Here is a 22954-nt window from a genome sequence, read left to right on the forward strand (position 1 = left end):
TAGGCCCAATCCCCCCTTCCTGCCCGCTACCCCCTCCAGCTCGGCGGCCCCCCCACCCACGGCTTGAGGGGGGGGGGACTTTTGGGGCTGCAATTTTTTCTAAATTTGCCTCAGGCGGGAAAAAGTCTAGGGCCGGCCCTGCCCGGAATCTGGAAATTTGGGCGCATGAAGCAAATGGACAAAAAGGGCACCACCATTCACTCTCATAATAAATATCGGTTGATGGGCGCCAAACTGGAAAAAAGGGCGCCGGAGATTATTAACGTTTTCAAACGGGGCCCGGAGATTTACTAATGGCGCTTGTGATGATTTAAGTTTACAAAATGCCCCTGTGACGAATAATGTTTACAAAAATACTTAACATATTTATGGTATATAACTAAAACATTATTTAAAATGTTATCCCTTACTGTTTGTAAAACATTATTATTCACAAAATAAAGCGATCAGTACGTAACATAAATTTAATATATTTTTTACAGTCACTATTTGTAAAACATTATTCTCCACACAATAAAGTGATCACTAAGGGAGGTCTTAGGGTTAGGCACCACCAGGGGAGATATAGGGGTAGGCACCACCAGGGGGGTCTTAGGGTTAGTCACCACCAGGGGGGTCTTAGGGTTAGGCACCATCAGGGGGGTCTTAGGGTTAGGCACCACCAGGGGAGATTTAGGGTTAGGCACCACCAGGGGAGATTTAGGGTTAGGCACCACCAGGGGAGTCTTAGGGTTAGGCACCACCAGGGGAGATTTAGGGTTAGGCACCACGAGTCGCCAATTACCAGAGCAGCCAGCGGAACCAGGAGAAGGGAGAAGAGGATGCCGGAGGTCATACCTATAAAATATCCACCAGAATATTTGGGCGCAGGATAAAGCCGATAAATGCTTACCAAAAACAAAAAGACAAAACCAGTATAGCTGCACTCAACTCAGCCAAAATGTATTGCAAAAATATGCATTGCTGTTTAATCAAAAAATGAACAGACCCTCATTATGCACTATGGGGGCGAGCCGAACTTTTTGCGGTTCTCTGTGATCGCGAACCCCGGAAGTTCGCCGGCGAGCCGTTCGGGCCATCTCTACTCTCAAGTCTGCTGATTATGGTGGTGACATAGGACAGTTCACTTAAGTGCTTAATACTGTATATGGTGCAAATCCCACAGGAGGCGCGGCCCCACCAACCTAGGCTCCCATCCCCCACAGAAAGGACTTGCCGCCCGCTATCTAGTGCCAGTCCAAGGACTCAAAACAGTAGGCCTCAGCGTCTCCGTCCCCGCCATGTGTGGATCCACCCAGTATTTGTCGACAGACCAGGTCGCACTACGGCAGCGGACTGATTGTGCACAATCTTTGAAGGATCATTGGAGCTATTACTTTATATTGGCCTAATATGTAGACACTTTAAGCACAGGTTGATCCTGGAAGTTTAAGACTTTTAGGTGTATTATTAATCTTTGGCTTAGCAGTGGGGTATTTCCTAGGGTTAGGTGGGTTTATTACCTCTTTGTCTATTGAGATGTATGCAATTACACGCCTATTATAGGGGTTCTGTTCATTTTTTTTATTAAACAGCAATGCATATTTTTGCAATAAATTTTGGCTCAGTTAAGTGCCGTTATACTGGTTTTGTCTTTTCGGTTTTTTGGTATGTTATTTTTACCAGTGCCTGCACCTACTGGAGTTTAATCGGTATTTTTATGAGCAGTGTGTTTTGTGGATAAACTGCTTATCCTGCTCCTGCTCAAGTCCCGACGGCGCTAATTACTATTTCCCCTCCAGGTCGCCGTGGCCCATAGATAGTGGGGAATAAAGCTATTGCTGGTGGCCAAATGACAGTGTTTTAAAAGTAATTTGAGCTCCGTCTTTTGACGGTGCCCAAATTACTCAATGAACGCTTCTATTGCTGTAATTCCTATTAATACCTATTATGGCCTATGGTGGTGCCAATTGCGCCCAAATCTCCTGCACTGTTTTAAAGAGAACCTGAGGCGGTGGGGCGGGGGCAGATGGAACACAGAGGCATGTTTCCTGCCTCATGACATGCCTCTGTGCCCCCCCCCACCGCTGCTCTCTGACCCCCCCCCCCCACCGCCACGCTATAACCCCCTGATATTGGCAACAATAATTGATGGTAATCTCGGGGGGGGGGGGGGGGGAGAAGTATGAGAGGTATTCCCTGCACAAAACACCCACCGGGGGTGTTCTTGCAGGCTTTCCCCAGCTGCCATTGTGCAGCTGTATCTCTCTGGCCGCTCCCCCTGCCATTTCCCCGCCTCCCTGCTTGCTGAGAAAGAATCTCTCTCTTCTTCCAGCGTCGTGACCCCAGAGGTCACGGAAGTGACAGTAACTTGTTGCAGGGCACAGGAGCGGTGGAGATGGCGCCTACCTGATCCACGCAGCCTCCCAGATCAGGTAGCATAGCTTTTTTTTAAAAAATGTATGTCCCCACCTTGGGCTCTCTTTAAGAGTGCTCATACTGGAGAACCTGGCAGGCTACAGGGGGCTAAGTCCAAATTTTGTTTTTATTCAGTGCTCAGGGTCTCTTTAAGATATTGAAGTTTTGGATTGAGCACAAAAACAGGCTACTAACTGAATCGAAATAGAAGATCTTTTTACATACAGTACGTGGAAACAGACAAATTTCATTTATTAACCTCCCTGGCGGTCAATTAAATCTGCCAGGAAGGCGCAGCACTATTTTTTAATGTATTTTTCTTTAAATTTAAATAGCTTAGTGCTAGCTACATGACAGCCGCTGAGCAGCGGCATCCCCCCACCCCATCCGATCAACTCCGGCGATCAGGCCCGTCAGGAAATCCCATTCTGAACGGGATTTCCATAAGGGCTTCCCCCATCGCCATGGCGACAGGCGCGATGAGGTCACAGACGTCGTGACATCAGAGGGAGTCCCGATCCACCCCTCAGCGCTGCCTGGCACTGATTGGCCAGGCAGCACACAGGGTCTTGGGAGGAGCACCCTCTAACGCGGCGGGTAGCGGAGAATCGGCGCGGATCGGCAAAGTGCTAGCTGTGTGTATAAAAACAAATTATGCAAATCGGCCCAGCGGGGCCTGAGCAATCCTCTGCAGCGGCTTACCCCGTGTCCAGCACGGGCTTACCGCTAAGGAGGTTAAAGTGAACCTCTGGACTAAAAATCTACTCAGCAGAACTGAAAAGGCTTGGCGTTTCTTTAACAGTTTCACAGCATCAGAACTTTGTTTTTCTTACCAAAGCATCATTTTTTACTGTATTTTTATCTAAGCTCCAGCCATCAAAGAAAAAAAGCCTGGGCTTTTTTTCCCTGATGCTGTGCAGAGCATGATGGGATTGCATATGTTGTTATTCACGTTGCTTAGCAACTGGGAGGGGTGATCAGGACACAGGACAGTTGGAACTGTGTATCATAGTCCCTGTCACCTCATTACAACCAAAAAGATGGCTGCCATCATGAAATCAAACATTTGTCTGTTCTTTTAAAACAGGGTGGGTAAGAGATGATATTACCTATCTATTTTAAATAACATAAGTAATGTAACTTAATGAAAGTATGTTTGTTTAGGCTGAAGTTCCTCTTTAAGAAATGAAATGCATTTCTGGCTACTGCTAGTAGTATTTTAAATGAATTTTAATTACTGTAACTGGCATTTTAGTGTCAGACTGACTCAGCATCAGGAGTAGGGATGGGCGTAAATAGCTCTTTCCAATTCTGGTCGAAATTTACGCTTTTCAATAAGCGTCTTTCTGAAGCTGTAAAATTGGAATTTCTGATTCCGATTTTTGTCATTGAATTAGTTAATTGTAAACAGTATATAAATTCCCCTGTTTTGTTTTGTTTTTGATGATGTACTCTATTATACGGAAACCGCATTTACAATTGGCAAACTTCAGCATTCTCTGACTGGCCTAATACTTCCGTAGTCTTCTGTTCTGATCAGCCTAAAATTTCAGCATACTGTGATTGGCCTAATATTTCCGAAGTGAAAAATTTGGCATTCTCTTATTGGTGGTAATGCGCAATTCCATGAAATTCCAATGCCGATTTCCGCATACTGATTTCCGCCGCCGGAACCGGATTTCTATTCAAAAACTCGGATATTGAAATTCACTGAAACTTTCTGACCAACTCTACCTAGGGTAATGTGCTGTAATGCTGTGCATAAAACTCTTCAATCCAGAGCCATCAAAAAAGTTGAATTCGGATTGGTTGGGATGAATTACTGGATGCCATTTGCCTCTGTACTTTCTGAATATTCTGTGTTTTTGTTTTTTTCATCAGGCTACATCACTTGACCGTAATGGGGCTGTAATTCTTCAAAAGAAAGCCATGAAGGAGGTGACCTACAGCAGTCTCTTCTTTCCTGATGACATTCAGGCCAGAGGACTGGAGACTGTGCCTAATTACCTGTACAGGGATGATGGAATGAAGGTCTGGGCAGCTATAGAGAGGTATAGATCTATGTGCCTTACCTAATAATTCTGCACTTGGCATCAGAGGCCATAACCACTTTGGGACCAAGGACGTTACAGTTAGGGCCTTTTCTTGGGCAGTGCTAGCAGGGCGACCGCACCGGGCGCAGACCGGCAAGTAGCAGAAGGGGGCGCAGGCAGAAGGACATAACCACTAGGGAGCTGGTGATGTGCGGTGCAGCCAAATGGAAGACGAACGAAGACTAATAGCGCAATCACCTTCCTTGACTCCACCCGGGGCTGCCTGCGTCCGACATCAAGTCATCATCACATCACCACCGCGTGATGACACCTGATGTCCTGTAGCGGTACTGCAGGCTATCAGTGCGTGGCACCCATAGAGGAGTCGGCTTTCCGGGCTCTCTTTGCCTGTGTGTTTTTCTGGTCCCTGCTTCCTGCTGGATGATCGCTGCCAATTGTAGTGATGAATGAAGTAGTGGTGGCAGCAGAAGGAAAGAAGAGGACTCAACTCTCCTGATGTTCCTCCGGCAATTGTTGCTCCCCCTCCGCTCTGCCCGGCATCCAGCCTTGCACTGCCTCTAGCTTTGGGTCATCAATCTAGGACTTGGAACTTAACGGTAGTGCGAGGCTGGATGGTGGGGAGAGAGGAGGCGGGGCTCCTCCTGGAACTGGGGAGGTGGGTATTAATGCCTTCTAGCTATATTGGGGACATATATCTATACTGGGGACACCCAAGCCTGGCTATCTATACTGGGGATACCTCTGCTTGGCTATATATATTGGGAAAACCCAAAAACTCAAAACTGCTCTGGTTCGGGTGGGTTTATATGCCGGTCCCAAAGTGGTTAAGTTATGCACACATCCAGATGTGAAAGAATTGTTTTGGTTGATCCAAGTGAAGACTCAGTCCGGAGCTTTCTGCCAAACAACCTGTTCTGCCCTATGGGAAGGAGGGGGAGGATGAGCTGGAGGAGTTCAGCTGTGAACTACAGCAGGAACTTAGGGACACCTGAAGTGAGAGGAATATGGAGATTGCCATATTGATTTCCTTTTAAAGTGGACTCAAACGCTTGCAAAGCACCCAATGATAAGTTTTCATTCCACGTATAAATGCTGTAGAAAGCCACTACCCTTAGAGGGATATGGAGGTTGCTATATTTATTTCCTTAAGTTGCCTGGCCGTCCTGCTGATCTCTATGGGTGCAGTAGTGTCTGAATCACCTACCTGATTATGTTTGGCAAGGCATTCCACAGGGTAGGGCAATGTACTAATGTATTCTGGTTGAATACAATTTGGCAATCCATCACACACTACACAATTCCTGGAAAAGTTGGTCTGAATTTTCCAACACCTCCAATCTCAAAAATCGAGAAACTGGAAATTCGATCAGATTTCTCGATTAAAAAGAAATAAAAACCTTTCAATCCTTTGGTACATCCGACCGTTTAATCGAATTAGGGTAAAAACAAACAGAAATATTGTGTGTGGCCACCTTAAAGGATACCCGAGGTGACATGTGACATGATGAGATAGACATGTTTATGTACACAGTGCCAAGCTCACAAATAATTATGCTGTGTTCCTTTTTTTCTTTCTCTGCCTAAAAGAGTTAAATATCAGGTATGCAAGTGACTGACTCAGTCCTGACTCAGACAGAGTAACCAAGCAGCTTAGGGTGACTCAAACTACTAGGAATGTATAGGGGGATGAAAGGAACCAAAAAGCCCTCCTACTTAAAAAGCAAAGCTTGGTGTAATTGCCTTCTTAAAACAGAAGGAAATTTGCAATAATTCAGTTATAAATGAACATTTGTGGTTACCCACAATGCACACCTACTAAATATGCAAATTATCCCTTTCCGCCCTTGTTAAGCCAAGCAAGCATCCAGAACCGCTGGTTTATAGCAAGCCTATAGCTTTAAGTTTTACACAGCCATATCAAACCCACATGTAGACAGTCTGTTTCGGACTTTTGGTCCTCATCAGTACATGGCAGGGATTGATAAGGCTGTATGAAATAGGGCTTGGTCGAGTACAACAGAGTAACCAAGCAGCTTAGGGTGACTCAAACTACTAGGAATGTATAGGGGGATGAAAGGAACCAAAAAGCCCTCCTACTAAAAAAGCAAAGCTTGGTGTAATTGCCTTCTTAAAACAGAAGGAAATTTGCAATAATTCAGTTATAAATGAACATTTGTGGTTACCCACAATGCACACCTACTAAATATGCAAATTATCCCTTTCCGCCCTTGTTAAGCCAAGCAAGCATCCAGAACCGCTGGTTTATAGCAAGCCTATAGCTTTAAGTTTTACACAGCCATATCAAACCCACATGTAGACAGTCTGTTTCGGACTTTTGGTCCTCATCAGTACATGGCAGGGATTGATAAGGCTGTATGAAATAGGGCTTGGTCGAGTACAACAGAGTAACCAAGCAGCTTAGGGTGACTCAAACTACTAGGAATGTATAGGGGGATGAAAGGAACCAAAAAGCCCTCCTACTAAAAAAGCAAAGCTTGGTGTAATTGCCTTCTTAAAACAGAAGGAAATTTGCAATAATTCAGTTATAAATGAACATTTGTGGTTACCCACAATGCACACCTACTAAATATGCAAATTATCCCTTTCCGCCCTTGTTAAGCCAAGCAAGCATCCAGAACCGCTGGTTTATAGCAAGCCTATAGCTTTAAGTTTTACACAGCCATATCAAACCCACATGTAGACAGTCTGTTTCGGACTTTTGGTCCTCATCAGTACATGGCAGGGATTGATAAGGCTGTATGAAATAGGGCTTGGTCGAGTACAACAGAGTAACCAAGCAGCTTAGGGTGACTCAAACTACTAGGAATGTATAGGAAGTGACTACAGTGTGACCCTCACTAATAAGAAATTCCAACTTTAAAACATTTTCCTAACACAAAATGGCTTCTAGGAGCAGGAAAGAGATAAAAAGCTTCAATAGTTCATAGACTTTAGCTCTGGCATACTTCAATGAATGTGTCATTGAGCAAAAACAATAAAACAGTTAAAACTTAAAAAGTAGATTTAAAGGGACACTTAAGTCAAACAAAAAAAAATGAGTTTTACTCACATGGGACTTCCAATAGCCCCCTGCAGCTGTCCGGTGCCCTCGCCGTCTCCCTCCGATCCTCCTGGCCCCGCCGGCAGCCACTTCCTGTTTCGATGACAGGAGCTGACAGGCTGGGGACGCGAGTGATTCTTCGTGTTCCTGGCCACAATAGCGCCATCTATGCTGCTATAGCATATATCATATACCATATAGCAGCATAGAGGGTGCTAATGTGTTTGGGAATGCGAAGAATCACTCGCATCCCCAGCCTGTCAGCTCCTGTCACCAAACAGGAAGTGGCTGCCGGCGGGGCCAGGAGGATCGGAGGGAGACGGCGAGGGTACCGGACAGCTGCAGGGGGCTATTGGAAGCCCTAGGTGAGTAAAACTCAATTTTTTTGTTTGACTTAAGTGTCCCTTTAAACATAAAATAAAACTGTGGAATATCTCAGTGGCGTTCCTACCTAAGGGCGCAGGGGGGCGGGGCGCACCGGGTACCAGTCAGCCAGGGGGGTGTCGCCACGACCCCCCTACACCTGACTAAGGAGGGGAAGAGCAGCGCTAGGAGGAGGGGTGACAGCAGGGATAGCGGCGGGGAGGGGGAAATATCCCCCCCTCCCTCACCTGGGTCCCCTCCTTCTGCCTCTCTTCTCCCCCCAAAAATGCGGGCAGCGGGCCGGTGGCAGTGGGCAGCGAGCAGGCGAGCGCGGAGTATACTCACGTTACTTCCGCGTATCAGCCTGGAACGCTGCGTCACCGTCACGTGCCTCTTCTGCGCCTCCAATCATTGGAGGCGCAGTAGAGGCACGTGACGGCGACGCAGCGTTCCAGGCTGATACGCGGAAGTAACGTGAGTATACTCCGCGCTCGCCTGCTCGCTGCCCACTGCCACCGGCCCGCTGCCCGCATTTTTGGGGGAGAAGAGAGGCAGAAGGAGGGGACCCAGGTGAGGGAGGGGGGGATATTTCCCCCTCCCCGCCGCTATCCCTGCTGTCACCCCTCCTTCTAGCTACACGGGGGGGGGGAACTATACTACCTAAACTGGGGGCCACTATACTAGCTGGCAGCTGGGGGCCACTATACTGGAGGGAGCTAAACGCGGGGGGGGGGGGGGGGGCACAGGGCACTATACTAGCTACACTGGGGGCATCTATGGGGGCCACTATATTACCTATACTGGGGGGGGGGGCACCATACCAGCTACAATGGAGGCAACTATACTATCTAAACTGTGGGCCACTATACTAGCTATACTGGGGCAACTATGGGGGCCACTATACTAGCTATACTGGAGGGAAGCTCTACGGGGGCCACTATACAAACTACACTGGGGGCAGCAACACTACCTACATTGGGGGCAGCAGCTATGCTGCCTATCCTGGGGGCAACTATACTAGCTATATTGGGGCAACTATACTACCTTCACTGGGGGCAACTAGCTACCTATACTGGGGGCAACTGCTAGCTACCTATACTGGGGGCAGTGGCGGCGGGGGGGGGGGGGGGGGGGGTGGTGTGTGCTTTGGGTGCTGAAGCACCCCTTAAAATTCTCCAAGCACCCCCCAGCGTGAACTGACTTTCGGCATCTAATAGACGCCGTATCAGTTCACCGCAGCGGCAGAGCAGGGCTATAGTAAAATGTCCGAAGCCCTGCTCTGGAGACTTTGGGAGTTGCTGGCTGCAGAGGATCGTGGGAGCTGCGCACTGGACGGAGGCCGGAACAGGAGCTCTGCTGCAGGTGAGTAAATGTTTTTTTTTTTCTTTTTAATTTATATTAGCAGCCAGGGGTAGCATTTATGTTCTGGCCAGGTCTGCTACACGATTGAAGTGTTTTCTGGACAGGTCTGCCACACGATTGCATGTATTTTCTGGGCAAATCTGCCGACATGATTGAACGTATTCTCTGGGCAAATCTGCCGACATGATTGCATGTATTTTCTGGGCAAATCTGCCGACATGATTGCATGTATTTTCTGGGCAAATCTGCAGACATGATTGAACGTATTCTCTGGGCAAATCTGCCGACATGATTGCATGTATTTTCTGGGCAAATCTGCCGACATGATTGCATGTATTTTCTGGGCAAATCTGCCGACATGATTGAACGTATTCTCTGGGCAAATCTGCCGACATGATTGAACGTATTCTCTGGGCAAATCTGCCGACATGATTGAACGTATTCTCTGGGCAAATCTGCCGACATGATTGAACGTATTCTCTGGGCAAATCTGCCGACATGATTGAACGTATTCTCTGGGCAAATCTGCCGACATGATTGAACGTATTCTCTGGGCAAATCTGCCGACATGATTGCATGCATTTTCTGGGCAAATCTGCCGACATGATTGCATGTATTTTCTGGGAAAATCTGCAGACATGATTGCATGTATTTTCTGGGCAAATCTGCAGACATGATTGAACGTATTCTCTGGGAAAATCTGCCGACATGATTGAACGTATTCTCTGGGCAAATCTGCCGACATGATTGAACGTATTCTCTGGGCAAATCTGCCGACATGATTGAACGTATTCTCTGGGCAAATCTGCCGACATGATTGAACGTATTCTCTGGGCAAATCTGCCGACATGATTGCATGCATTTTCTGGGCAAATCTGCCGACATGATTGCATGCATTTTCTGGGCAAATCTGCAGACATGATTGCATGTGTTTTCTGGGCAAATCTGCAGACATGATTGAACGTATTCTCTGGGCAAATCTGCCGACATGATTGAACGTATTCTCTGGGCAAATCTGCCGACATGATTGCATGTATTTTCTGGGCAAATCTGCCGACATGATTGAACGTATTCTCTGGGCAAATCTGCAGACATGATTGAACGTATTCTCTGGGCAAATCTGCAGACATGATTGAACGTATTCTCTGGGCAAATCTGCACACATTACGTGCATTTTCACCCGGGTTCACGTCAAATTACAGTTAGCTCCGCCCTCATCCGATCATGGCCACGCCCATTTTTTTGCCGCGGCGCGCTTCGCGCGCCGCATGTTATAGCGCCACCCATTTTTTGCCCCTTCACCTTTTTTGGGGGGGGGGGGGTGTTTTATAATACCCAGCACCGGGTGTTAAATGCCCTAGGTACGCCACTGGAATATCTTAAAGTCATTTTTAAGAGAAGGAAGATAGATACAATTGTTTATTTTATTAGTTTATTTTCGCTTTGGGTGTCCTTTAAAGGGAACATGAGATGGGCGAATACGGATAAAACATACATACCTGGGGCATCCTCCAGCCCCCTCTGGCCTGATCGCTCCCACACCATCCTTTTACGACTCCTTGTTCTTCTGCATTTGGCCCTGGAAAGTCTTGTCAGCAGTGTGCGCAGGCACGCTAACAGCCTCCTGATAGGCTCCAGCAAAAATAGCCGAGCCCAAATGGGTCCACTCTACTGTTCAGGCACAGATAGTTTGCGCATGCGCAGTAGAGTGGGCCCTATTTCCGCCGGAGCAGTAAGCCACTGGCGCTCTTACTTGATCCACCATTATAAAGTGTCTGAATGTCAGTGTCGCTGCAGGGGAGCCTGTGCTGGATCCAGCTGGCGGAGGAGGAACCCCCTCCCGAGGTAAGTACCACCAGGGGCACTTTGTCCCTATGGGTTTACTTTAAATGAAGATGTGCTCAGTGTTGAAGCTGTGGCTTTGTTTGTCCAGCAGCATCAGGTATGTGTGACACCACCCTGCCTCTGCTATGCTCTCATTCCTGTAAGGGCCCGTTTCCACTTGTACGGTGGGAATCGCTGCGGTAAAAATTTGCATGCGGATGCGAATTTCGCATGCGGTTATATGCGAATTTTCATGCAAATTCGCATACGATTTTGCATGGATGACGTTGTATGCGAATTTAACCATGGCAGTGCCTGTGTGCTTTTCCATTGATTCCATGCAAAATCGTATGCAAATTTGCATGAAAATTCGCATACCAATACCGCTATGTGAATTTCCTATTAAATACATTGTATGCGATTCACATAGCGGTATGCGGTATGTGAATTGTGATGGCTCTGCCGTGCAGATTTTTTCTGCACAGAAAAACGCAAAGGAATCCTGACAAGTGGATACAGTTCCATCCACTTGTATTGTCTATGCGAATTCTCATGCGGCAAATGCATGCAAATTTGCGATAGTGGAAACGGGGCCCTAAAACTTTTCAAATATTGTATTTACAAAATACTGAAATGGGAGCTAACGAGCCAAAATCCATTCACAAACATGGGCTATGAGTGACATTTTCATGAATGTAGATATGCTGTACGTATTTCATGGTGTAAAAACTTGCGATACACTCTGCTCGTTTCTTTTCACCGTTTTGTGTCACAGCTTTGTGTCCAGTGTTGTAAATCACTATTATACGAGTGATGAGATGGTCAGAGGAGATCCAGAACTTCAGGCTTGGGTGGCCGAGATCTTCACTAAAGGATTTCAGGAAAGGGAATCGTCAGGTAACTGTGAGAAATAATTATATCCTTATTATCAAACTGTCAAACTGCCGCAAGCAGAATGTATTAAAACTGGATACAGCCTGTGCCTTTGTATGACTCAGAAATTGTTCAGACAGCATTTAACCCTTTAGCAGCCAATTTATTTAGAGGCTTGCAAGTGCTCCGGGCCAATTTATGTTAGCACATTTTTTATTTCTTGTTGGTTACATTTCCTTGCTAATAATAGTACGGCTGTAATGTGTGTTTAGGGCCACATGTCACTAGGGGGCAGTGTGAGACAATAACAGAGGACTTCTGTTTTCAGTTTCTATATTTTCTGCAAGCAGAGAGACATCAAAGCATTCCAAGAATTTACAGCACAACTAGTTCTGCTGACCCAGGTCAGAAGCAGTACACTTATCTCAATTGAGATAATTCCTTTGACGCTGCTAATTGGTTAAAGACAACACAAAATGAATTAAAAAGTTTGCTACTTACATATGAAGAAGGAAGCCTCCGGATCCTCCAGAAGATTGCCACGTCTTCCTGGAGACCACTGCCGCTGCCCGGGATGCTCAGGAAGATTGCTGCCACACTCCTCTTTGTGCATGAGCATGGCCTTACTCTGCCTGTGTGAGTAGCTTGCGGCGCAGGTACTCTTGCAGGAGCAGTATGGCTACACTCATGCACTGCGTTTTTTGCTTTTTGTTTAGTGATTACTTTATTTTGTATGCATTTTAGAAGGGAAAAATAAGGGGGAAAATGAAAAAATTACACAGTTTCTCCATTTCTATTCATATAGTTTTAAAATAAACAGTACTATTGCAAATAAAACCCACACATTTCATTTAGCTATTTATCCTGGTTAATACAATATTTTATATGGAAATAAAGGTGTATTTTTTCTGTATTTTTTCTGTTTTCTGCTCATTGTACTCTATCAATATTTACAAGGCCATATTAGCAAACATAACAGTAATATTCCCTTATGACATACACATTGAAAAAATTGAGTTCCTAACGTAACAATTTACAGTACTTGTTTCCTAGCACCAATAAGTGCTGCCCTGGTAGCCGTCGGGAGCGTGCGCTTATGCACACACAAGAGTACATACATGCGCAAGTGGACCCGTGGGAGCACGCACTACATGAGCAAGATGTGCAGTTGTGCACAGCAGCAGTGAAACTACTATGTGGTGAGACTGTCATCTTGACATGGGCAGTGCTAGGAAAAGTCTTCCAGCCAATAGCGATAAATGGAGAATGATCAGTTACTAACATGGTTGGCCAGAGAGTCTTCTTCCTTCTGGTTTTCGATAGAAGGCTTTTGAGACTGCTCTATCTTTAGGTATGTGGCCAATCCAGGGCAGTCTACCATTTGGCAATAATATGGCAGTCTTCATATCGGCAGTACAGCTCAGCTTTAGTTTGAAATTACCTTAAATAATTTTCCTGTTCTTCCAAACACTTTGTCTTCCCAAGAAGCAAGCGAACCTTCATCTTCCTATACAGTACATGAAACAAAGTTTCCTAACTTCTAATAAACACATTTTGCACTCTTTTTATTTTGCATATATGCCCAAATGGCTTCAAAATTTCTAATAATGTTTAAAAGTATGTCTGCAGTGCTGCAAAGGTCTTGAGTACAAAGTTCTACTGTTGCTTTCAGAAATCCCGTCTTCCTTGGAGACAAAGGTCTCCTTAATCAAGTACCTGACCATGGTGATCTTCAGATGTTCTGCTCAGCACTCTGCAGTTGGAAGCAGTCAGGTAAGTGTCAAAGAAAACCCTATCATTAGTACAAATAGAGATGGATGAATATGTCATACTACTGTAGTACAGAGAATTTGACGACAAGAGCAATTTCATAATGAGGTCCCAATGCTGGAACATCTAGGTGGAGGGAGAGAGAGGAAGCCTCTGGAGAAATCCAGAGGCCTGCCTCAACTTTGGTAAGTACCCAAACTGGGCACTTTTTTTCCCTTCAGGTAATCTTTAATATATGTGGTTGCTATAATACTAAGCTTTCAACACGCATTAAAAACAAAATGGAAATGATCTGTGTCATTTAGAGAGCCTGAAGGCAGAATACTGGTGTTAAGACATGCTGGAAGGCAAGTACCCTACCCTACCCACCCTAAGTAATTTATATGCCCTTAATGCCTCTCAAATGGAATTCCTTAAGAAGCAATCTTCAAACGTACTTATGTAGACATTAACTTCCCCTTACGTTGTTAGAGGCTTTAAATTAAAAAAAGAAAAAAAAATCACATACTTGCCTCAGTATGGGGAAGCCTCTGGGAAGAGGAACATTTTCCTCTTCCCAGAGTCTTCCCTGTAATGAGGCAAGTATTTGATTTTTTTTCTTTTTTAATTTAAAGCCTCTAACAGCATAAGGGGAAGCCTCTAACAGTACTAGACAAAAGCCCCCAGACTTAAAGGGGAACTGAAGAGAGAGGTATATGGAGGCTGTCATGTTTATTTCCTTTTAGACAATACCAGTTGTCTGGCAGCCCTGCTGGTCTATTTCTCTGCAGTAGTATCTGATTAAAACCAGAAACAAGCATGCAGCTAGTCTTGTCAGATCAGACTTATAAGTCTGAAGCACTGAAACACCTGATCTGCTGCATGCTTGTTCAGGGGCTATGGCTAATAGTATTAGAGGCAGAGGATCAGCAGGGCTGCCAGGCAACTGGTATTGTCTAAAAGGAAATAAACATGACAGCTTCCATATACCTCTCTCTTCAGTTCCCCTTTAATTTCTAAAAACTAACCCAAATTTTATTTAGGAAAAGACGTGGATGGAAATGTAAATGAATATCTCGTTTTCATTTGAGATTTTTAAAAAAATAGTTTTTTGTTTATTTAAAGTGAACCTAAACTGGCCAGGGAACAAAATGTTAGATACTTACCTAAATAGAGAGAAGCCTCTGGATAGTCCAGAGTCTTTCCATCTCCTCCTTGACCCTGCCAGGCTTGGACCCTCTGAAGATATTCAACAAGCTCCTGTAGTACTGCTGCACTACTTCATGAAGGGTAAAAAGGCTGCAAACTGTCATAGGGTCCTGGCCAGCTGCTGGTGTCAAGGAGGACATGGGAAGCCTCTGGATTAACCACAGGTAAGTATCCTAGGTAAGTATCTTTGTGTTTCCATGGTCAGTACAGGTTTGCTTTAATGCTGCTGTCTCCGCCTGTGTTATTTCATTTTCATGTTCTATCCTGAAAGAGGGTCTGACGATCACCATACATTCCAAACCTAAAAGCTTTTTCTGGAGATGGAGTACTCTACTGAATATGTAGGTCTGCATGGACATGATCTTGGTTGGACAATGGCTTTGTTCTCATTTCATTCAATATTTTTGATATATTGTCGTACAAAATGTGTTTCTTTTTCAGTTTGACTTCTTTTCCTGGACACCCAATGGACCTAGCACCATGAAGAGTCCTCCACCCACAGCTAAAGGGGTAACCACAATGAAGACCATCCTGGCGACATTACCTGATGTGAACACTTCTGCTTTCATAATATCATATATTTGGTTACTCAGCGTTGAGCCAGAAGACCGGGTAAGAAAAAAAGGAGGAGAATGGAGATGAAAGTAGAACTGCATGATTCTGGAGATGTCCTCTCCCCACCACCCTAGTTACAAATTGCATAGTCCTAATACTGGTCATCTTCAAACTTGCTAATGTAGCCATTAACTTCCCCTTACGCTGAACAATTAGCCTACCATAACCCAAAACTGACCTAGTGTCTACCACAAGGGCCCATATGCAACTCACATTTTCTCCTAGGAGATCATGTTTCATCTTCTTTTTAAAATAACTTTTCAGCACTTTGCAATTAAAAAAAGTACCAACAATATGTGAAAAAGCACTTTCAAAATTATTTTGAGTGCTTTCTGGTGGCTTACAAGTCATTTTATAGATAAGGTGCAAAAATATCACCGAGGAGAAAACTCCTAGTGAATAACATATAGGCCAAGGACTCTTACTCAACTTTTTCTTAGCTTTCTGAGCTACATATAGATTTATGAGATATATCTCGTGATGAGTATCTCAGTGGGTTACCTTTCAATTTTCTCTCAGACAGTATAAGGAGAATCAGGAGTTAAAGGGGCACTACAGCAAAAAACTGTAAAATTTAAAATATGTGCAAACACATACAAATAAGAAGTACGTTTCTTCCAGAGTAAAGCGAGCCATAAATTACTTTTCTCCTATACTGCTGCCACTTACAGTAAGTATTAGAAATCTGACAGAAGTGACAGGTTTTGGACTAGTCCATCTCTTCATAGGGGATTCTCAGCAAGGCTTTTATTCTTTATAAAGATTTTCCCTAAAAAGGATTTAAACAATGATGCTGGCCAGCTTCCCTGCTCCCTACACAGTTTTTTGGCAGTTGGACGGAGCAACTGCCATTCACTAAGTGCTTTTGAAAATAAAAATATCCCTGAGAATCCCCTATAAAGAGATGGACTAGTCCAAAACCTGTCACTCCTGTCAGATTTCTACAACCTACTGTAAGTGACACTGACATAGGAGAAAAGTAATTTATGGCTCATTTTACTCTGGAAAAAATGTACTTCTTATTTGTATATGTTTGCACATATTTTAAATGTTACAGTTTTTCGCTGTAGTGCCCCTTTAAAAGAGACCAATTTTTCTGCCTTATAGACTTGATGTAAGAAGGATGTGTTGTGAATATCAGGTTAACTAGATTCTCTTTTTACAGAGGCGTCTGGGGAATTACCCTGATGTGCGTTTTATAGAAGAGGAGATACAGAAGTCCATCAAAGTTTTTCAAGATAAACTGGCTGAGATCTCCAAATACATCCAGAAGAGAAATGAGTCCTTGCCACTCCCCTATCCTTATCTGGACCCGGACCTGATAGAGAACAGCGTGTCAGTCTAAAGGCACCCATACATCTAGGGATGTATGGGCAGATCAACCAATGGACAGATCTCTCTCTGATCTAACCTGATTGGAGAGAGATCTGTTCACTGTCCATATACCGCAGGCTAATTCTCGATCAATTTCAGCATAAAATCTTTTGGGAATCAGCCTAGAGACGCCGCCTCCGATGCGTGCACCGCCTCTGCCACTGTCCCTTCAAATGCTAATGTTCCCCTCCCTTCCAGCATGCCTGTACATTGTAATCTCACCTGCCCAAGGTGCAGTGACTCCCAGCCTTGTCCCCTGCTTCCCTGAACGCCGTTGTCACGTGCAGCCACTGCATGGTGGCGAGTATGGCAGGTGGCGTGTGTGAAGTAACATGCGCCTGGTGGCACTTCAGAGAAGCAGCAGATGAGACGGTAGTCACTGCAGCTGGAACAGGTGAGATTACAACAATATTGCGTATTTATTCCCTTTGAAACAATACCAGTTGCCTGGCCATCCTGCTGATCATCTGCCCCTTCCCCTGTGAAAGATTTCCTAATGACAACAACTATCTATATAATAAAACCCTTGTGTCTCGGCATCCTCCTGTGTCCCTGTGTCTGTGCTTCCAGACCTGACAATTTTCTGTCAGTGAACCTCGTTGCATTGTGGGAAATAACAGCTTTTTCCAACTGCCAAGCAAGCAACATCTCCCTGTGTATATTCTTCGGACAGGTAGGGGTGGCAAGCGGGACATTGCCTGGAAGGGAGGTTTTTTTAACGGACCAGCCTTTTTACTAGAATATAGATAATATTGTGTGTGTGCATGCGTGCGTGTGTGTGTGCATGTATGTATGTATGTATGTATGTACCAATATCACTCAAAAATGCCTTCACCGATTTCTACGAAACTTGCTATACAGATCCCTTACTACCTGGGAAGATATGTTCTGAGGGTCTCGCGTCCCCCTTGCACACCTGGGCAGAACCACAAGCAGCCAATCAGATTTCACCCATTCATGTCAATGGGTACATTTTAAAAGGCTGCAGTTCTCACAGTAATAAAGTCTGAGTCCCCAAACTTGGTACAGCTGATCACTTGGTGACCGAGGTTAAATACTTAGGGAAAGTGGGTGGAGCATAAAACAGCCAATCAAATTACAGTCATTCATTTTACATGGCAGAATGTACACTGTAACTATTCTTACACTATTAATAGCAGGGTTGTCAAACTTGGCACACTTGCTCACTGGGTGACTGGGATTAATGGTCAGGAAAGTGGGTGGAGCCTACAACAGCCAATCAAAATGTATCTATTGGTTTTGAAGGGGAATATTTAAATTGCAACCATTCTTACACTGTTATTGCAGAGGCCTCAAACCTGCTACAATTGGTCATTGGGTGACTGGGGTGCAAATTCACGATGTGGGGAAGCCACAAACAGCCAAATTAGATTCATTTGATTGATTTAAGCCATTTTGTTAGTGGCAGGGTTTTCGAACTTGGTACAGTTGGTCACTGGGTGACTGGGATTAATATTCAGGAAAGTGGGTGGAGCCTACAATAGCCAATCAAAATTCACCTATTGGTTTTCAAGGGGAATACTTAAATTGTTGCCATTCTTACACTGTTATTGGCAGAGGCCTTAAACCTGGTACAGTTGGTCATTGGGTGACTGGGGGTTCAAATTCACAAAAGGGTGCAGAGCCAGGCTGGGCAAGCTCAAACTTGTCACTCTTTTATAGGGCACATCTGGGATCCTTAAAGGGAAGGTCCAAGCAAAATAAAAAAATGAGTTTCACTTACCTGGGGCTTCTACCAGCCCCATGCAGCCATCCTGTGCCCTCGTAGTCACTTACTGCTACTCCAGTCCCCCGCTGGCAGCTTGCCGACCTCAGAGGTCGGCAGGCCGCATTGCGTACATTTTTACGCATTCCCGCTAGTGCAGGAACATTAACACATACATTGTTACGCGTTACTGGTTCAATGCGTAAATTTCTACGCATTGAACCAATAACGCGTAAAAATGTATGTGTTAATGTTCCTGCACTACCAGGAATGCGTAAAAATGTACGTAATGCGGCCCGCCGACCTCCTAGGTCGGCAAGCTGCCAGCGGGGGACTGGAGCAGCAGTGAGTGACTACGAGGGCACAGGATGGGTGCATGGGGCTGTTAGAAGCCCCAGGTAAGTGAAACTCATTTTTTTATTTTGCTTGGACCTTCCCTTTAAAGACCCTGAACTTGGTGTGGTCTCCCAAGAAATGGTCCGGGAGTGGAATATTGGGCTCAGGAGCTGGAGCTGTAATGGTGATGGAGGATGAAGTCGGAAGCTGAAGCAGTTGTGGCAGGAAGGGCAGCCAGATGATTCTCCAGCTGGGCATAACCCTGGTGCATTCTCTTGGCTGTATCCTACTTTTATAACTCAACACCACGTTGACTCCTGCACTGATGGTAGGTACAGCCTCTCTCAGGGCATGGAGTCTATGTGGCTATGGGTCTTCACCAGATCACCCCACAAGGGATGATGGGCCACCACCCCTAATGGGTGATGGACGCTTTGATGCCTAGTAGCCACCAGTTCATGGCCCCTGGGATTGCCCCACCAGTGAAAAGGGCAAAGTAATACAGGTGCAGGCTGATATCTTGAAGGGAAGTAGAAACAAAGTCCAAATCACAAGCAAAGTTAAGGGCAGGCAGTAAACATTCATAATCATAGTCAAGCCGGGAGGTTGGGGAAGGGGGGGTTCAATCATAGTAAAAAAAAAAACAAGCCGAAGGTCAGGATAGGACAGTGATCTGCAAACTTGGCTCTCCAGCTGTTAAGGAACTACAAGTCCCACAATGCATTTGCTTTTATGAATCATGACTGTAGCTATCAGACTCCCGCAATGCATTGTGGGACTTGTAGTTCCGTAACAGCTGGAGAGCCAAGTTCGCAGATCACTGGGATAGGAGAAATCAGAAGAACTGATAAACGAGCTGGTTCAATACCACAAACAACCACTAGATGGCAGCATAACTCAACTCAAAGCTGTAGAGGAGACAGCAGTGTCCTGCAGTCAGAGATCCGTTTAACCACTTCAGCACCACAGGGTTTTTTGCTTAAAAACCAGAGCAATTTTCACATTTCAGCGCTCCTCCCATTCATTCACCAATAACTTTATTGCTACTCATCAGATGTAAATGATCTATATCTTGTTTTTTTTGCCATAAATTATGCTTTGTGAGGGTGATATTTGCCTTTAGTAAGTATGTTATTATCTGTGCATTTTAAAGGGAAAAATGAGAAAAAAAAAGAAAAAATACACTATTTCTCCATTTCCATCCACTATAGTTTTCAAATAAACAATGTTACCATAGGTAAAACCCACACATTGTATTTGCTAATTTGTCCTGGTTATCTCAACATTTAAATAATATTCCTAGTACAATGTATAGCGATAATATATTAGTTTCTGGTCTGTGTTTTTTGTTTTCTCATTGTACTCTATCAGTAATTAAAAGCCCTTATCTTCATGATTAACAGTGATACACTCTCATGGCATACATATTTTAAAAGCTAAGTCCCTAGGGTAACTATGTATTCTCTTTTCAATGCTGTCACTTTTGTTTTTTTTTTACAAGTATTTATTTAGGGGTATAGAGTACATGAAAATAACATGACTTAGCCCTCAGTTGTCAAACAACACAAAATCTATTCTCTCACTTGTCACGGTTAAAATGATACCCTATATACATAATCAGATAGCTTATTGGGCATACAGCACACTGTATACCACAAGTACGCCTATCTACTCCCCGGAGCTTCAGATGAAGTTTTGTGGGGAGTAGATAAGCGTAGCAAGGGAGGTAAAGTGGTTAACTAAATATGAGGTAATGGTTAGCCACTCCCACAGTGCTAAGTACGCATCTGAGAACGCATGCTTTATTCACATAGCAGCACATAGCAGCACCTAGCACGCATGCTCCTTTGTACACAGAGCCACCAAAGATAAAAGGAGATGGTCTGTGAGTATGACACAGACCATCCAATCTCGTGGATGCAATCGATGCACTGAAACCGCTTGAATTGGCCAAACAGAAAGGCCAGGAGGGGAAATGCCAACGACACAAACACTTTACTACACAATACTTCAGGTATCTGCCAACATCTCTGTATAAGGACGGAGGAACTGCTCGGACTATTCTAAACCTGCAGATTAAATTGTTAACACACTCTAGTCTGTTGAAATAATACAATACTTCAGTTAGCAAACCTTCGGAAAGGCTAGCATTCTTTCTGCGGTGCTCAAATCAGGTATGTAGCCGTAAAAATGACCTTAAGTCATTTTATTTTAAATGAAGTATAAATAATTAATATATACAGAAAATTATTATAGGTAATAATCTGAAGACAATAGCCACAGTGTAAAATAAAAGGGAAAACAAAGAAGATGAATACTTAAAAATTTGGAAGAAAGATGTCCTTTGTGTGGAAGTCCAGGAAAGTTCCTTCGTTTCAGAATGAAAGCCGGACTGGGGTCATGTAGTGGTCAAAATGGAGGACTGGGGATGCATTCCATCCTCTGCCTTATGTAGGATCCTGTTTTGAGGGCGGAACTCAGGGCCAGCCCCTGCCATTAAGGCTAACCAGCCTCTTACATTTGGGGGGAAATATTAGTCTCAAATACAGTATATGACCGGTCCATATCCCTGGCAATATGCATCATACACAAATAATAATAGCAAATTCTGCAACCTCAAATAATATGGATCACATTAATACCAGACATGAATAATGTAGGACATTCCATTACTGAGAAGTGAAATAACAGGGTTGCTGTTTATGTTGCCCCCCTGAAAGTTATATGAAAATATTTGTCAGGTCCCTAGCAATCAAACTATATACTTTTTATATAGGTTACAAGTACAGCATCTCATAAAAAGGCAAAAATAATAAAATACAGCTATTTAATATGGCCAGGGCTGTCTCCGCTTGATCTGCCCCCTGCGGTGATTGAGGGCCTGCTTTTTGCAGTATACTACCAAATGGCTCTTTTCAGATGGAGCTTACACTTCGGTGTGAGTTGCCTGACTAAAGAATGTTTTTTTGTCCCAGATAATTAAATAAAAACACTGTCATCCCAGAATAGAAACTTGACTTCAACTTTATTAGGGCTGACCCCAGGCTCGGCTACTTCTAAACATACAATATGAATTGTAACATGAATCACAATCAGTGCAGAAAACTGATTGTGATTGTGTTTTTCATGGTTCAGCTGTGACAGATTGTTTTACCAATTAGGGAAGGAATGTTGATTTTTAGTCCTCAAGGGCCAATGTCCTCACACATTTTTGGCACAGCTCAAATTAATTGATAGGACTGAATCAGGAATAGGGTGGTTCATCACACATGTCTCCATTTCTCATTCCATCCTAAACACTGGCATGGATATGGCCCTGAAGGACTAGAGTTTGACACCTTGTTCCTAAATATGCATGTGTTTTGTGATTTGCATGCTTTTCCACATAGAAGTCCTGAATCCAGATTTTGCGTGCTCCTGGCTGGTGCAGACGTCCTGGTGTGAAAATCATTTATTAAAACTGCATAACCTTATGGTTCCAAGTCAATCACAGCATAGATCTGGTGGAGAGTCAAGTGTTCTTGCTTCTGTATGATGGTAGATAGCATCCGGTCTGTACGCTTCAAAGTCCTACCCCTAAATGATGGGAATCCTGCCCAAGAGTATATTAATAAATGTATCTTCTCAGCGAAATCATTGACCAAAAAGGTACATAACCATAAATGGTCAAAACTGTCTATGAAAGCTTCCTAGCATTGGTATACTTGACAGACAGGGTTCCTATTTGTTGTAATTTTATCTCTGAAAAGTATAGACGGTGACCATAAATTAAAAAATCCTCCTCCTTTCTCCCCACTACGAAGAAGACCTCAATTATGAAAAGAAGATAGGTGGAAAATGGGAGCCTGCAGTTCTCACATTCAGAGGACCCCCAATCAGGAAAATCAGAACATACAAAATGGTAGTGGAGATGAGAACAGGATTGGGTAGAGCAAGCTACCTGAAATTCATTCCATCCTTTTCTGCAATTCTCGTGCCTACAGGCAACTAATGATGGAAAGGCGTCTCACT

General features: G+C 44.3%; 1 protein-coding gene across 6 annotated transcripts in view; it reads left to right on the forward strand.

The window, feature by feature from the left end:
* Window positions 1-17420, forward strand: part of LOC137545543 (hydroperoxide isomerase ALOXE3-like) — an 87185-nt gene extending 69765 nt beyond the window's left edge. For all 6 annotated transcript variants that reach the window (XM_068266896.1, XM_068266897.1, XM_068266895.1 and 3 more), the window contains 5 exons: window positions 4279-4448; window positions 11837-11958; window positions 13607-13707; window positions 15334-15504; window positions 16673-17420. In XM_068266896.1, coding sequence (XP_068122997.1) covers window positions 4279-4448; window positions 11837-11958; window positions 13607-13707; window positions 15334-15504; window positions 16673-16852 — 744 coding nt within the window. In that variant the 3' untranslated portion in view covers window positions 16853-17420. The remainder of the gene's footprint in view (window positions 1-4278; window positions 4449-11836; window positions 11959-13606; window positions 13708-15333; window positions 15505-16672) is intronic.
* Window positions 17421-22954: the final 5534 nt, after the last annotated feature.

Source organism: Hyperolius riggenbachi, chromosome 2 (assembly GCF_040937935.1).
Source record: "Hyperolius riggenbachi isolate aHypRig1 chromosome 2, aHypRig1.pri, whole genome shotgun sequence".
NCBI classification, from domain to species: domain Eukaryota; kingdom Metazoa; phylum Chordata; class Amphibia; order Anura; family Hyperoliidae; genus Hyperolius; species Hyperolius riggenbachi.